This window comes from Lampetra fluviatilis, chromosome 9 (genome assembly GCF_964198595.1).
Source record: "Lampetra fluviatilis chromosome 9, kcLamFluv1.1, whole genome shotgun sequence".
NCBI lineage: Eukaryota > Metazoa > Chordata > Hyperoartia > Petromyzontiformes > Petromyzontidae > Lampetra > Lampetra fluviatilis.
The window spans coordinates 8199786-8216378 of record NC_136283.1 but is presented as its reverse complement, the minus strand read 5'-3'; the positions used below and the strand labels follow the sequence as shown (position 1 = coordinate 8216378).

The 16593-nt window shown below is 42.2% G+C and overlaps 1 protein-coding gene across 1 annotated transcript in view; it reads right to left on the bottom strand.

Moving 5' to 3' along the window:
• The window catches only part of LOC144934276 (protein Dok-7-like), a 48723-nt gene that overhangs the window by 22329 nt on the left and 9801 nt on the right, over nt 1-16593 (bottom strand). Inside the window, exons 4-5 of the mRNA XM_078859956.1 lie at nt 14020-14220; nt 11110-11226 (exon numbers count right to left, since the gene is read on the bottom strand). Coding sequence (XP_078716082.1) covers nt 11110-11226; nt 14020-14220 — 318 coding nt within the window. The remainder of the gene's footprint in view (nt 1-11109; nt 11227-14019; nt 14221-16593) is intronic.

Genomic DNA, 16593 nt, shown 5'->3' with positions numbered 1-16593 from the left:
AATTGAAGGGCCTTTCATCCACAGAGGCTTTAAACGACCAATGTTATTCATTTACTTTCACAGCTTGTGACAGAAAAAATAAACATTTATGTGAATTCATGCTCTGAGATGCTTGGTTGCAATAGTTTAACTGACTGTTTTAATTTAATTCTAGGATTTTATTCCACAAGTTGAACCATTTCTTGGTGGTGCTTGTCAGCTGTACCTCTGAGGTTGCCTGTATAAAAGTATCACACAGACCATCCTGCCAAATATTTAATGATGGATATTTTGACTTTTTAAAACCAATTCTCAAGCTTCATTTTTAATCATGTCAGTAGAAAGTGCATTCCCTGGACCAAGCAGGGGGAAATATCTGCTTCAGAGTGTAATAATAAACTCCCTCCCATTTTAAATTTCGATTTAAAGCTTTCGTGACTGCAGGGATTCATCTTCTTGGTTCTTTCGGTAAAGTCACGTAGAAGGGAAGTAATAAAATAATAAAAATAAAACATAATGTTTTATTTTTATTATTTTATTACTTCCAAGAAGATGAATCCCTCCCATTTTATTTACAAAAGTATTCAACTGTTAAATGTGCATTCCCATGAGATGGTTCGAGTATTATTAAACCATGATCATGCTAGCTATATATACCGTAAACAGTTTACAATAATATAAAGGCGTTGAAAAACACCACGCCAATATATAATGTAGCCGTGGCACGATCCAAAGTACTCTTTCCCCCCCCCGAGTGCCTGTGGAAGACTGAAGACAATTCGTGTGCATACACAGAGGGGCCGTCTTGACGCAGCCCATTTTTTTTCCACAGTTCCATCAAATACCTTGGCAGCTGCGTCCCTTTCTTCCTCAGAAGGATGCAGCAATTTCCTACTTAATTAACCATGTATTTATTTGAATGTGTGCCAAATGCCCTTTGTGGGCCACTCCACGAAGCACAACAATTCAAAGCTGGCCTACATCCGGCTCAATTAGTGCCACAGCAAGAGGCCTACGCCAGCTCATACCCAGCAGCAGAGATGACACCCCTTGGCCAGCCTTGAGTTGCTGGAATGTGAAACCAGATCCCATATATCACATTGGTATGGCCAGCCAAAAGGACGTTCTTGGGGACAGTGTCGCATGGCTGGCATATAAGCAATAAGACAGCCCATTCTGACAGATTTATTCGAGGTACTAGTAGTTAAAATTACGTAATTTATAAAAAAAACTGTAGTTAAAACAAAAAGTACAAATCCCACACGAAGGGCGTGTACTACAAGCAACGTAATCTACATTTGTATTCTGATTATTTCACACTAGTCTAACATTCGAGTGTTTCTAGTACTGTACAGTATATATTGCTTGCAGAGTTTGGTTGATTTAGGCAAGACTAGTGCCGTGTGTTTGTTGAATTCAGTGTGTGGGGCATTCTATTCAAATACACGATGGGTGTGAAGTGGATAAAATACAGAGCAGAGATTTCAGTTTCTGTAGCCTTGAATAATTTTTTTGTTACTTTACTCGGGTGTCACTTCGCATTTGATTTGATTACCTAGTCGTTGCTAAAGTCGCCCTCCTTCCAATACACAGCACGGCGATATTTTACTGGTAGGAACCTCCTGGTTACACCAACCCACAGGGGATTATTGTGTCCGTCCGTCGGGCATCAAAAAATGGGAGGGGTGGGGCTGGGTGGAGAGGGGAGGGTGGGGAGGGGCTGGGTGGGGAGGGTAGGGTGGGGCTGGGTGGGGAGGGGATGGTCACCCCGTGGTGCCCTTATAAAACTCAACGTTTAACCTACTCACGCCGGCTTGTGCCCGCCCTCACAGTCGGACATATTTGCGGAATACACCACGCCACCGTTGACCCTGGCCATTGACCAAGCAACCCAACATTCCTACCAGCTCCCTCCGCGGGAATGTGTTACATCGAATGCATTTGTGCTAATATTCATACTGTATTAAAACTGAGTAAGATCCAACAGTGATCTGTCCTCGATCTCTCTCTCCTCCTTAATAGGTAACAGGCATGGAGATTCAACCCAACGCAAAGTGCCAGATTTTCCAGCCTGGATGATTGCTTAATCACACGTCGTAGAGAGATGTGTGTTTACTGGCTACCCCTAATCACCAACACGGGCGATCAAATATTTCAGGTGACAACAGTACAGTAGAGGCAGTGACAGCTGGTGGATGGCAGTTGTTGTGTTGGCATCACGCTTGTCATACCAAGTGTTCAATTCCATGTTGAATACAGTAATCTGGAAGCAAAATAAATATTTCCAAACCTGTTCCCCCCTTCCGCTCATTCAATTCGCCTGCTCTCAATTTAGCGTCACATGGCACGGTTAAATTGTTTGACAGATGTGGCGGGCCCCAGCTACGGAATAACGAAAGTTCTAAAATCTCGCAAAGGCCGATGTCTCAGCGATGGGAAAGTAATGATACATGGCCGAGAAACCAACTCTTCACGCCCGCGTTTTCATGGGTCATGGAGCATGGCTGACAGAGCAGTGACCCAATTCTGTCCTGCATGACCACATTATTAAATAAACTGCAAGCGCACACAACTCTCTCTCTATGCACAAGCAGAAAAAGCATACGTATACTGAGTACTTTAGAACACACAATACTTTAATTGTGTATATTGAACTGTTAATAATCTAAAATCTGAACCAATTTATGAGTATCAGACCTCCCCCCCGGCCCCGCCCAGAACATTTCATGATTTCATCCATATGCAAAATGAAAAGGATCATGAGTCAACACCAGGAGCAGTGGTGCAGTGGTTGAACCCTTTATATTTGAATGATTTATGGTTTCCTATTAAATAACGTTAACAGTTGACGGCCTTTTATCGATACCCTATTATATGACGACCTTCCCACGCCATGTAAGTCACAGGTGTTGCTTGACTATACTTCACCACGTTGGTCATTGTGAGTTGATGAATGGGGACCCCAGGACTCTGTACGAGATGTCATTCACTACTGATGCTAGTCTTGGACCGTGGGAATCGAACTCATGTGTGCCAGGTTCAGAGTGCAGTGTGCCACTGTGCCACCCCCTTAATTAATACTATTATTGTTAATTGATACATCGGCTCAATTAAGATGCATTTCGTATGTAAGACATCGATTATAGTTGCTGCTCAATTCAAATTCGTACAAGAGGCAGGGAGAATTTGTCGGTAAAAGATGTGGGATTAATGAAGTTGCCTCATTAAAACAGATTATTATATAACCACAGCACCATCGGAGAGTTTAACCGTAGTTTAAAAGCTTTATAAGGAGACATATGAATGCTTTACTCGTCCATTGCAATGTCCTGTGGGGCTTTAAGTGGCCACATAATTAAGGTGTGTAATTAAGGTGTCTAAAATGGGAAATCCAAAACAACAGTAATTATTTTTAAATTATGCCTAGCCACGTGGGGCAGAGACAGACGAGTATGTCCGTAGGTCTCAACCAGTCCTCTTGTGAAATATTAACATTCTTGGATTGTGAACAAGGTACACGATGCAATACGTACACTAAATAACAGTAACTCTGTAGTACAGGCGGCATGCCAAATGGAATGCTATTTGATATAACTGTACCATATTCTCTGGAACATTAGGTGCACTCCCCCTCCCCCGATATTTGAAAAAAATGTTAGGAGGGTGCGTTTTTTAATCTGGTAGGTTTATATGTGTGGGGGTGTCTTTGACCAGATTTGTATAATTTCATGACACCCGCGGCACACGTTTGGGGCGCACATCTCACTTTGTTGAGCATCTTATAATCCAAATAATATGGTAACAATGGACTGTAGTTGCATGCAGATGTTTAATCCTTATTGCTCATTTGGAGGTATTGCTCATAACTGAGGATACTTATTGCAGCAACCACCGAGGAGGCCAAGAGTTGGCAGTTAAATGCACCATTGTGTTGAGGATGTGCAAGGGGAATTTACTCCAGACATGAGCAACGTGACGGGGGTGGGTGGAGCGATTTATAGACAAGGAAACGAACTTAATGGACAAGGCATGCCACGGATGTCTGCCTGACTTTACCTCTTTGGTAAATAATTAAATTATAGCCTTGTACGCCATCTAAGCACGGGTTTTCTGGGTAATTACGATCTCAATTAGCAGTGATTAGCTGTGCGTAAACACAAGGGTTTAGGCTCGCATCCTGGACAATTGCTTAAGTTACAATTCAACCATGTTATTTTTGTAGAAAAAAAATTGTACTTTCCGTACACCTACCATACGTACAGTATAATCTGCACTGCTCATAAATTCTGTGAAAGCAGCGATATTAGAGTGTAAAAGTGAGCTTCGAAAAGTCTATGTGTAAAAAAGATGTTACTGAAAAAATTCCGTATTTGAATGGCAACTAACATAACTCAGAATACGAAGTCCCAATAAGCAGCTTACTTCACAGTATGAATCATTGCAATGAGCTAAAAATGGAACTGAATTGTAATTTTTTTTTTATTAAACATAGTCTTTAAACAAACCTTTAACGGTACGACAAACTATGAGAATAATCTGCGATAGGAAAAATGGGCCACGTGGACTTTTATGCTTTGTGTACAATTTTAGGACGGGCCTCTGCAAGTATGATTTGTCTTTCTGAATTATTAATGATTGTTTTGATTAATGTTTTTTCTTTCCCCAAGAGACACAGCATTCCAATTACTGTAGCCTATGAATGATATCCGTGATTAATTGTGCACACTGAATTTCGGCCAAGGGGAAACATTTTTATTTTGATGGAAACATAAACAAACCAAGAGAGCATTGTGATTGTGTTTGATGTACATTTTGAATCGTAGTGTGCATTATTTTAGCTGTTAAGCGAACAATAGTGGCTTTTTACGCCTATGTTTATGCACGCGAGGGCATTCCACATAAGGAAACCGTTCATATGATTAATGATGTTTCACTCCTCTTCAACAAATGGTATTTTAAAAGAAAAACTACCTGCCAAGCCTAACACTGGCCGAGCATTGTGATTATTTGCAAATGGAATGCATGACCATGTAAAACATTTGTAGTTGGAATACTGTACATCGATACTAACAATGCTGCGAATCAACTAATATGCAGGTTTATGGTGGATCACTTCATCGCATGATCGAGAAAGATGGTGACGTATTGCGGAGGCCATCGTCCAAAAGTGGATAGACCATAACTGATGGTGATTACAAGTGATAACCCTTCAATGTGTTGATTTATATGCATACATTCACCCCCACCCCCGGCCTCCGCACCTGATTGGCTGACAGGTGACATCGCATTCATCCCTCTATTTAAGAACGAAACAGTTCTCCACAAATCTGGCTGTCGCCTGATGATGCTAGTTGTAGTTACTGGCGAAACGTCGTACTCAGATTGTCAATGTTGTGGGTTTACTCTCCAACACATCGGTGTGTTGTACTAGCCACGAATTGGCATGTTTTGTTTACGTGGCAAACCTTACTAATTGGCTGCGTAAGGGTGGTGACGGGTTTAACGACACATTGATATTTACGTGATCTAACACAAACAAAAAATCTCTTATGGATTTATCAACAATTGCAATTGATATATTTTGCAAGGGATACTTGGAGCACCACATTTGTGGGTCATTTTTAAATCTGGAATTTGGACAATACCTATGATTGCGGTACTCAATTATGATAGAAAATGTTTTTTGACGTATTCACTATACTGTACGGTACCAGACATTGCTGATTCAGCAGAAATCCAACTTTTGACTTGTGTTAAGTGGCTCCATTAATGAGTGAACTGATTTGTGAGCCATCAAGTTTCTCGCTCGGCAGCATATTGATAATTGCAGTGTTACAAACACCGACTGGAGTAATCTAAATTGAAGCCATATCTGTTGCATGGATAACAATGTTTACTTTATTTGAAATTGGCTACATATATTGGGCTATAGTTATCTGAAGACGTTTTCAGACTCTAACGTGATAAACCATGGAAAGAGGCGTTTTATGAACACAAGCATGTAAAGTTCAAAGAAAAGTTTCATGAGATTTAACGCTCTAGGGACTAAAATAATGCTTTTGCTCGCTCCGAAAATTTTAGGAATTGTGTTACAGTCTATATACAAAGTGTATTATTACATTGAAAACCTTTACAGATAAGAGTATAAATAGATGTCAGAGAAGAACTATTTTAGCAATGCATGTAAGGGCCGTTATGGATGTACTATTGCAAACTGCATCATTATTATTAGTGACAGGAGGCAGTTAAGCATGTCAAGAAGAAATAATCTCACTCGCTGTATAGAGTATATATGAAAAAGAGAAAAAAGCAAGCATTTTACATTTTATTCACAATTACCAGTGTTATTGTAATTGAAGCTCAATTTGAGATATTACACAGCCAGCAAAACCCTGAGAACAGAATAACTTTATTTGAATGGTTTCCCATTTGTAACACGAGAGACTGCTCTGAGAGTCTGTTCATTGTTTATACCGGCCTAAGATGCAGCGTTAATCTAGAACGGTTTACAAAATTGGTATTGTTAACCTGATATGCAGCTCATTAGCCCCTGGACCCCAACTGTCTACGACCCAGAGCACGGTCAAAAGCATTCTTTGCCCACGAGCAGGCTCAGGCGAAAGTACGAGTGACAAAGTAAGAGTGACAATATCACGACCTCATGGCAGGGGTTGGGGAAGCTTGCATAATCCTATGAACTGAAATGTCAACTAGAAACCAAGACCATATGGCGAGCCAACAACACAAGAACAGAAACCCGTTTAGGTCGGTCCCATTCTGGTCATAATGTTGTCAGGACAAGTGTACTTTTGATGGTGATGTTAATTATAATAATAATAGGGGTTTTCCCCCTTTTTTCTGACAACAAAACTGAAACCTCGATTATTATATTTTGGTACTGGCAAAGGAGGTCTAATGATGATGATGATGTTAATTATTTTAACAATGATGATGATCATCATCATCATCATGGTGCCCTTATTTTATCAGCATATGCAACAGGCTGTTAGGCTCAGCACACAAGGATGGAATATTGTTAAAAATGAATGCGCAAACATGTCTGCATAGTTCCCAGGAGTTGGGTTTCATAAGGATCACCAGTCCTCTGCTATCTAAACGCCAAGGCATATGCACAAGACACATATAGCCCTGCACCTGCCAATTCCTCTACTTCTGTTTCTGAGCGTACAATCCTGCACAGATATAATTTCATTTACGTAAAAACAAGGTTCCCTTTATAAATAACGTAATCTTGTTTGATATTTGTGTTCATTTATATTAAAGGGTTAGGAATGTTTTTTTTGTAAATTGGAAAGTAGTTTCAACGACGACACACAATAATGTTAAAACTCAGTTTAACACATAGGCTTTCGCGACCAATATCCATAATAACATTTTTTTGGTTTAGATCGCGTAAATATAAATGTGTCGTTAAACCAGCCACCACCCAACACAGCCAATTAGTAAAGTTTGTCACGTAAACACACTTAGAGTAAATCCACACTCATATTTTAAATGTTGTGGATTTGCTCTCCAACACACCAGTGTGCTGTACAAGTAATGAATTGGCATGTTCTGTTTATGTGACGAACCTTATTAATTGGCTGTCGGGTGGTGGCAGGTTTAACGACACATTTATATTTACCATGATCTAACCCAAAAAAGCTATATTATGAATGTTAAAACTGTATGAATTAGTTATCGAGCATGATCATGCCTTATATCCAATAGAGTGGAGTGGTGACAGTCATTAGCTAACCAATCATGGGTAAGGAAAGATATCACCAAGATGGGTGCCACAGTGCCAATCAATTTATAACATTTTTGACATGCGTTTTTCTGGATTTCTTTGTTGTTATTCTGTCTCTCACTGTTCAAATAAACCTACCATTAAAATTATAGACTGATAATTTATTTGTCAGTGGGCAAACGTACAAAATCAGCAGGGGATCAAATACTTTTTCCCTCACTGTATATAGCTCAGAGGGCCTTACCTGGCAAAAGAAAAGTTGTATAGTTTTGTTTAAATATATTCAGTCTACATCCCAACCACCGCAGTAAATGTTTTCAATAGTGGTTAGCACATTGCACTGTAAACCCAGCCACCTATGTTAAATTTCTGACTGTGGCTAACATCAGTAGTATTGGCCATTTCACCTTTCATCAAGCCGCACTGACCAGTGTGGTAAAATAATTTCAAACAACCACCATGGAGAGGCCTTCATCCAGTAGTGGATGGATAATAAAGCAAAAGCGATTAAGATTTGTGGCTATGAAACCAACAGAGCGTATAGGTGATATGAATCACAACAAGGGTCCTAATTTAATCAATAATATTTTTTGCAGAATTTGTACTCTTAGAATAATGATGAAGTAAAGTATTAAATAGTGGTAAAATATGTCTGGGGGGGATAATTCACGGCACTTCATAGAATTGTGTTAAGCCCCAGTAGACATTCAGGAAAGAATAGCCTGGCAAGTTTATCCATTAAACAAGGAATAAAAATCATGCATATAACCTGTAATGGTTTCCAGCAGCATGCTGTTACATCAGTGTCTTGACCACAAACGATTTTCTTAATCGCCGAGTTTTGGGACACCCTTTAATCAATTAGCAAAGTTTTCTACAGGGTAAGTTTCTAATAGCAACACTGCTTTATACTAACATTTTGTATATATTGGTTATTTTTTACAAGCGTTATCTTGGTCTCCTGCTACAAAGGATGGATAGACACAGCCAATGTATTCTTGTTTTCAACCTTAATTGATCAACGGCAGTCCATGGCCTTTGAGAAAGCACGAAATGCCATAGTCTATGAGACATTCATCAGCAGCTTAACCATTACAATATTTTATTGTGAATTTTACACGTATCTTTTTCGCACAATGTAATTAAAGTAATTATTATTATGATTGAGTCAAACACTCCTCTTGTCCCCAGTGGGTGCAGTGTTAATTAAGTTGAGGTTATAATTCACGTTGCTATTTCTGCTTCAATGTGATGATGAGAAAGGAACTGGGCATTACTGCACAGTGCACCAGCATGGGGGATGAGCCCTGTACATAGCCTGAGCCCCATTCCATACATTGACATGTACTGCATTTGAAATACTCTATCTTATTATAAACTCTTTCAATCTTATATTCTATTTGTGCTCCCATAGGCCGTTGATTTCAGTCTTCCGGTGCGGCAGTTTAAATAATGGTCTTTTATTTTATTCCCCTGCCTCTGTTTACCCAGCAATATAAATGGGTCCACCACAGTTAGCTGCGTGGCAGGTCACGTGTGGTAGTGGGGTAAAGTGTTGTTACTCCAAGACATGTAGTCAGCGCCATTGTGGTCAGATTTTAATCCCCTCGCCTGGCATGAGTTCGATCCCGACCCTGACGCCTACATATTTGCAGTCTGCATGTTCTCCCCATGGTCGTGTGGAATTTTCTCTGGATCCTCTAGTTTTCGCGTCCACATTTAGAAACATGCGTTTAGAGTAAATATGCTGCTATGAATTTCAATATAAACCACCTCGTATCGCTATCATTTGTGGCCAGCTTGCTTGTGAAAAAGAGTTATCACTAAGTGGGCCTTACCTGCTAAAATAAAAATAGTTTTTTTAAAATATCGTAGAAGAATATATGCTTTAAAAGAGTTATGTAGACCTCCGTCAAGTGGAGGCCCTTCTACCAGCAGTGGAATGAGTAAACAATTACAGTGCTGCACCAGTACCTTCTACACAAACATGAGGATTGAATACTCAGTGGGGAATTATCCAAATTTCATACCAAGCAGAAGCTGCTCGACACTGCCTTAAGAGGAGTCACTAAAGGCTTTTCTTGGATCTCGGAGCAGTAAAATAATAACATCACACCGACCAGTAATTAAAACATGACTATTCCAAAACACATCAATAGCAATTTATATTAATCAGAGAAGTAAGCGTCACTGGTGATGTGAAAGAGACTGAAGGAAATAAAAGGCGTCTCTTTAGACGCGTTGCTGAGTAAAGAAAGTCTGCTTTATGTCATAGTGTACGATTTCTTTTATACCATGTGATATATCGCCAGCATTTCAATGTGTGCGACCACTGTTATTGCATTATATTACTATACAGATGCTTTAAACACTGTGATTGTATGTGTGTGTGGTCAAGTACGAATTCATGCTTTTGAAGTGTACTTTGAATTCCCATTTGACACTATAAAATCCAGCTGCATCCAAACTTGAGATGTTGACACCAAACAGAATGACCCATTTGGGCCTAATACTATTTTCATTAAAGCATGGAATGTCTGAAGGATGATTATGCAATGCTTTTTAAAGTGTACATCACTGTCTGGACAAATGTATATAGTGTTCAATACTTTAAAGCCAAGAGAAATAATGTTGTATATTATACACATCGCAAGAGCTCTCAAGCTATGCGATGTGTTTTCGGGTTGTGCCACGCATTGTTTAGCAATATATATTACGAGTTACTTCCTGAACAAGCTCCTTGGAGATAGAGTGAAACGTCGGACATGATACCGAAGAACACACAATACGACTCAAAATCCCATCAGAGAGCTATGTGGTAGCGTTTGATGTGGATAAGTGACTTTCAGTTGGTGTCGTATTAAGCCCTCCACCAAGGGAGGATTTATTCCTGTATTAGCCTTAGGCTGCCAAGCGCTATGTGATGTTCATGGAATAGCCTTTAGCAGACTGCGGAGTAAACCGGTTAGCAGTTCCCAGTTGGCATGACAATTTGCCTAGCTAGCCAGCCAAACAATCAGTCCTGCTATGCATATGGAAGCTCTACAGAGCCCCGCTAGGGGGTATTTGGCCTCATCTTCTGCGCTGGGCAGACTTCTTTGAAAAGGTGGGTGTACCCACAATTTATCCCACTAAAACAGCTGATTGACTAACTGTAGGGTATATATTTGCACTGCCGGGTGGACAGAGGCAGGGAGATATAAGAAACGTGCCACTTTGTTTCAACTGCCGGGAGGATGAACCGAACTGGCAGGCGATGGATTGCAAGTCCTGTGTGCTAACCATCACATCAATCATGGCAGCTCATCTCTGGAAGTAGCCTCAAGTCTTGCTTAAAAAAACGCACACACACACACATAGGGTCGCCGTTGCCCTCTTACCGGACAGCGTGGGTGCCCTGCGGAAGGTTCTTGGTGACGCAAATCCTGCGACGAAGCAGTCGAAGAGGAAGCAAATCTGATCGGCCTCCGTGCATGCCAGGAAGAACACACCGGCACCTGAGTCAAGAGCCAAATACATTACCCAAACGTCACCCCAAGTGCAGAGCATGGTGCATTAGTTTAATACAAGGAACAATAACAAATCAAGACTGAACAATAACAAAGTTAACAGTGCACCTGGCAATAGAAACACAAAGGTACTTCACGATGGCCAAATAAACTACCCTTTTAGAGTGGGCGTGCTGAGATTGAAATTATCCTTGCTATGTCATCTGCCTGTGAATGCTTAACCTCCCACAAGACTGTTTGCAAAAGCAACCATTTTGTGCCAGCATTGCATGAGAAACACCGCAAGTTATTTGTCAAAGAACCCCATAAAAGGATTTAAAAATCAGTTTCTTCAATTACCATTTATTGCACTGATGAGATTCATGCACAACAGGATAAAGAGGCAGTGGCAAATTCTGCACATACATTGCACTGCGCTATACGGTGGTGCTGTCCTAGTGCTCTGAGCTGCGTCGAAGCAGAGAATAGACGAGACAGTAGTTGCTGGAATGATTTACATTGTGAGAAAGCTGATTCTACCAGGGGAACCAAGGCATGGGGCATTGCTAGGCCTTTTCCCAATGCTCGCCATCTTCTTTTCTACTTTTATCCTCTTAGGAATTTGCACACATCACCCTGGAGAAAGCATTCGTGCAGTTACACACTCAGCAGTGGTATTGAAAGCTACCCACATTGCCACGATTCAACACGGGGAGTCCTTTTTGATTGCAGGGTGCCCAAAGTTGTGTTTCCCGGCATTTTATTAAAAGCCACAAAGGAGATCCACTCAATCCAATGAACATTTAGTTAAATACTATACACTAGACGAGAGTCCAATATTCTAACACAGTATAACATGCGCAGAATATCAATTATATTCAGGGAGGTAAATTATAAGATGTAAAATGTGAATAATTAGTCTCAATATATTTGCGTTACCTGTGAAATGCAAGGATTGTGAAAACATCCACTGATGTTGTGTCCCTGAAAGAGCCTGAGCTAAAGCACTGCGCTCATGAGCTTAGCGGCAAAGACTTAGCCGCTAAGTCACCCATACTGGACAGAACTAGGGCAGAGTTTGTTCTGCTTATTTCAAAGGAGGGTTCACATGCACAAGTGTGCATGTGAAAGTCACATCACGTGACTCTCCAGTGTCCAGTCCTGTGATTCATCAATTCAACTGTCTCAATTGCAGAAAGAAAGGAAAAAACGTTGAGCTAGAGTAATCAGAAGCCAGGACAAATCAGCTGGATGTTACTCAATCTCTCTTACAAAAGAGACTTGGCTACTCCGTGGTTATTATATTCTAGTGTAGATATACTTGGGGTATGACATATTAATGAATTATTCTACATAAAAAACATGTGGGCGAGATGTTAGCTACCTCGCCTGGTATACAGGAGACCGTAGATTCAACCCCAACCGTGACGCCTGCTGCATATTTGGAGTTTGCATGTTCTCCCCGTGGTTGCTTGGATTTTTCTCCGAGTCTTACAGTTTCTCCCCTCCACATTTAGAATTAACATGCGTTTAGATTATTTGGCTGTTATACATTTCTACATGATAAGCCACTTTGTTGAGCTATAATTTGTGACCAGCTCGATTCTGAAAAATAGCTATATAGCTCAGTGGGCCTTACCTGGTAAATAGTTTAGGAATTGCTTTACTTTATAATTTCCGGCAGAAATTGCCAGGAAGTTGAAGCCACACTTTGGCATTTGGGGGGGGGGCGGGGGAGTCCTTCTCGCGATGGTTCCCGTTGGCTTTTGATTTGATTTACAGTCAGGAGACCCACGAAATTCAACCCCCTCCACTTGGTGATGTATCATAATTAAAATGAAATCTTTGCAACGACTAGCTCCATGACTCGCTCGTGAGCCTATTGTCTAAACGCTGCTGTGTATTTAAAGATTTCCATCATCATCACGCATAGCAATTGTGTCACCTTGTCGAAGGGAGAAAAATGCAAAACACTAAAAATACCATGATTTCTGTCAAAACATTTTTTTGGTGGTTGTAGTGTGTAGCGGTGTGTAGTGGTTAGCACACTGCGCTACAAACCATAATTTGATTCCCGCTCACGGCGAACACCAGTGACAATTATCTGAAACGGTCATGGGCCTCCCCTAGGTCGACTCAGCCTCAATATAGTAACCTCGTGCGGTGCGTAAACATCTCCACGGGGCAGAGACAAAGCCGTCCGGGGCGTGGTTACTAACCAACCACCCCCCAACTAACATCACTTGCCCCAAGCATCTTCTTGGTTCTTTCGGTAAAGTCACGTAGAATGGAAATAATAAAATAATAAAAATAAAACACAACAAAACAACTCTCACGACGTTTCGGCCACAATGCAAGCAGCCGTCCTCAGGTGAAGAACAGGTCTGTCGAGAAGACATTCAGACTGTCTTCTCGACAGACCTGTTCTCACCTGAGGACGGCTGCTTGCGTTGAAGACATTCAGACTGTCTTCTCGACAGACCTGTTCTTCACTTGAGGACGGCTGCTTGCGTTGAAGAACAGGTCTGTCGAGAAGACAGTCTGAATGTCTTCTCGACAGACCTGTTCTTCACCTGAGGACGGCTGCTTGCGTTGTGGCCGAAACGTCGTGAGAGTTGTTTTGTTGTGTTTTATTTTTATTATTTTATTTTTTCCATTCTACGTGACGACTTTACCGAAAGAACCAAGAAGATGAATCCCTGCAGTCACGAAAGCTTTAAATTGAAATTGCCCCAAGCAGTCAATCACGATCTACGCTTGCTGGCTGGGTGGGTGGGTGCGAGGCGATTGCTTTCGGGGGACCTGCAGCTGATCGCGTGCCGCCCTCGAACGCGAACCCCCCGGGCACGGCGCCGTAGCGGCGCAGCTCCGCGAGGTGCCAGTGCGCCAGCAGCGCGGGCGGCGCGTGGCGCGTGAGCACGAAGGCGTTGTGCCGAAAGTGCAGCGTGGCCGGCCCACTCTCCAGACGGCTGCCCGCTGGCACCCACACCGCGAAGCTGTGCACTGGGGGGGTGGGGCACGTGGGGGGGCACGGGGGGGGGGGGGGTGGCGGGGGGCACGGGGGGGGGGGGGGGCGTGGGGGGGGGGCACAAAAATAAAAAATATTCACCGACCACCACCAATAACAACAACCATCACAATAACCATCTAGGGGGCCATCCATTGAGTAGGTACGCAAAAAATCTGTCTGTCAAAACTTGACCCCCCTCTGTACGCACGTAGACTTTTTACACCGCCCCCTCCCCACTTGCGTACGTACGCCTGACCCCCCCCCCCCCCCCCGAATCCTATAGAACGGCCGATATTTAATCCACGCAAAAACGATCAAGGATTATTATGTTTTATTTGTATTATTTTATTATTTCCATTCTACGTGACTTTACCGAAAGAACCAAGAAGACGAATCCCTGCAGTCACGAAAGCTTTAAATCGAAATATGAACGTGTTTTAAGCAAACAGAGAGTCCACCGTCGGCTGCATTAAGGAATTAAGTCGCGCACCTTGGCCACTTATTTTGCTGAGCTGCGTGACAGCTGCAGTCAGGGGCACGGTGGCACACGAAGTGACACCTCTCCCACAGTGCCACTTCTCCCGCTAGTACTCGTTGTCTGACAGCTGAAGACACTGAACTGTGGCTCATTTGAAGGCCAATGTAGACAAATTATTATCGAGGCTTCACCCCCCCCCCCCGTTTCCTATGCGTACATTGTCGGTAGACCCCCCCCCCCATACGCAAGCGAAACGCATTTGGGTTAACTCGCCCCTCCCCCCTCCATGCGTGCGTACTAAGTGGATGGCCCCTTACTACGTTATAGCCTTCGCAAGCTGTTGGGGCAAGTGTTGTTAGCGAGTCGCAAATTAACGAAAGCCGGAAAGGTGCACTGGGGAGTGTAAAACCCCACTCCCGGCCGCCTTTGTCTCCCCTGCGGCGATGTTTACTGCACACCGCACCAGGTACTCGTTCGAGGCTGAGCCGACCTAGGGGAAGCCCAGGACACCGTTTCAGATAATCGTCACTGATGGTGTTGGCCGTGAGCGAGGATCGAACTCGGGTTCGCCGGGTTCGTAGCTAACCGCTCCACCACCGCTCCCCACACGTTCAGCCACGCGCGAGTCGTGTGCAATTATTGTTTTATTATTATACCACAATTCTGATCACAACAAAACCTACCATAGTATAAGAGCGCACTCTCTTTAGTTTTGCTTTAAAATGCATGGACATTTAAAAAAAATCGTATCTGGAGAATACGGTTTTCATTTTTTGCCTTGAGTAGGGTAATGAGTTGGGCAATGAGTTGGGCAATGGGAGGGAGATTCTGAAGTTGACCAGTGCAAGGAGAGGCAGAGAGAAAATGTGGCTTGCAGCGTGAGTGAGACGAACAGCCTCAACCTGGGTAAAGGATCGAGTGAAGCTAAGGGGAATAAAGTGACGTCAGTGAAATTCATTGCCTACTCACAAACATACGGTTTCACTTTGTGCATGTTATAACAATCGTTTTTCGTTGTTGGCAAGATATTCCTTTGTGACAACCTGGGCCCCTTTGTGTAAGCCCAGTGGCATTCGTCCCAAACGCTGCAGCTAGCCGCGTCGTAAAATACCTTTGAGTTTACCTAAAGTCAGTAGGGCTCCCAAATTATCAGGGCGTAGGGGTTAAAGTCCCGGCCATGGACGGATGACTCAGCCTATTGTCCATTCATGGTTGATGCAATTAATACCACCTGGTGGATAAACGTGTGGTGGTCAGGCAACCGTGGCTGTGCTTTGTTGAGATTTATTTCTGCTGCCGGTCCAATAGCAGCCAAATCAATATGCTATTGTTGTTACTCTTGAGCACTTTGATGTGTTTTTTTGTAGAATTATTTAAGAAGCTTAACTACATTAACTTAGTTTTTCCTATTTGTGATATCGACACGCATTGTAAACAAGTGTATCAATTATTATCTGCAGTATGTTATGCATTAGTATTCTGCTGAACAGGTACCGTGTATATGGAATATTTGGTGATGATGGGAGGCAACAAAAAAAATTCAGCACAAATTAATATCTTTATTAGATATATGCATTATATACATATATTGATGTAAATTAGTATTCTTTTTTACTTTCTTTATAACCGAGTAAATGCATATTAAGTTTAATATATTTTAAATTAATAGCCCAGTATTGGCAACACGCAATTTGCCTGTATATAAAAAAAAAAACCTATTCATCACTTAATTATCTTCACTCGTGATGGCTGACGAGGGCACTTTGCAATGCCTATGAGTGGACTGTGGCTAATTAACGCAGGGGCTGAGGTTGTAGGAAGTATTGGATGCACTGCACCGTGGGGAAAGGAGTGAATTACTGAATTAATATTAAGGTAGGCGATGGCT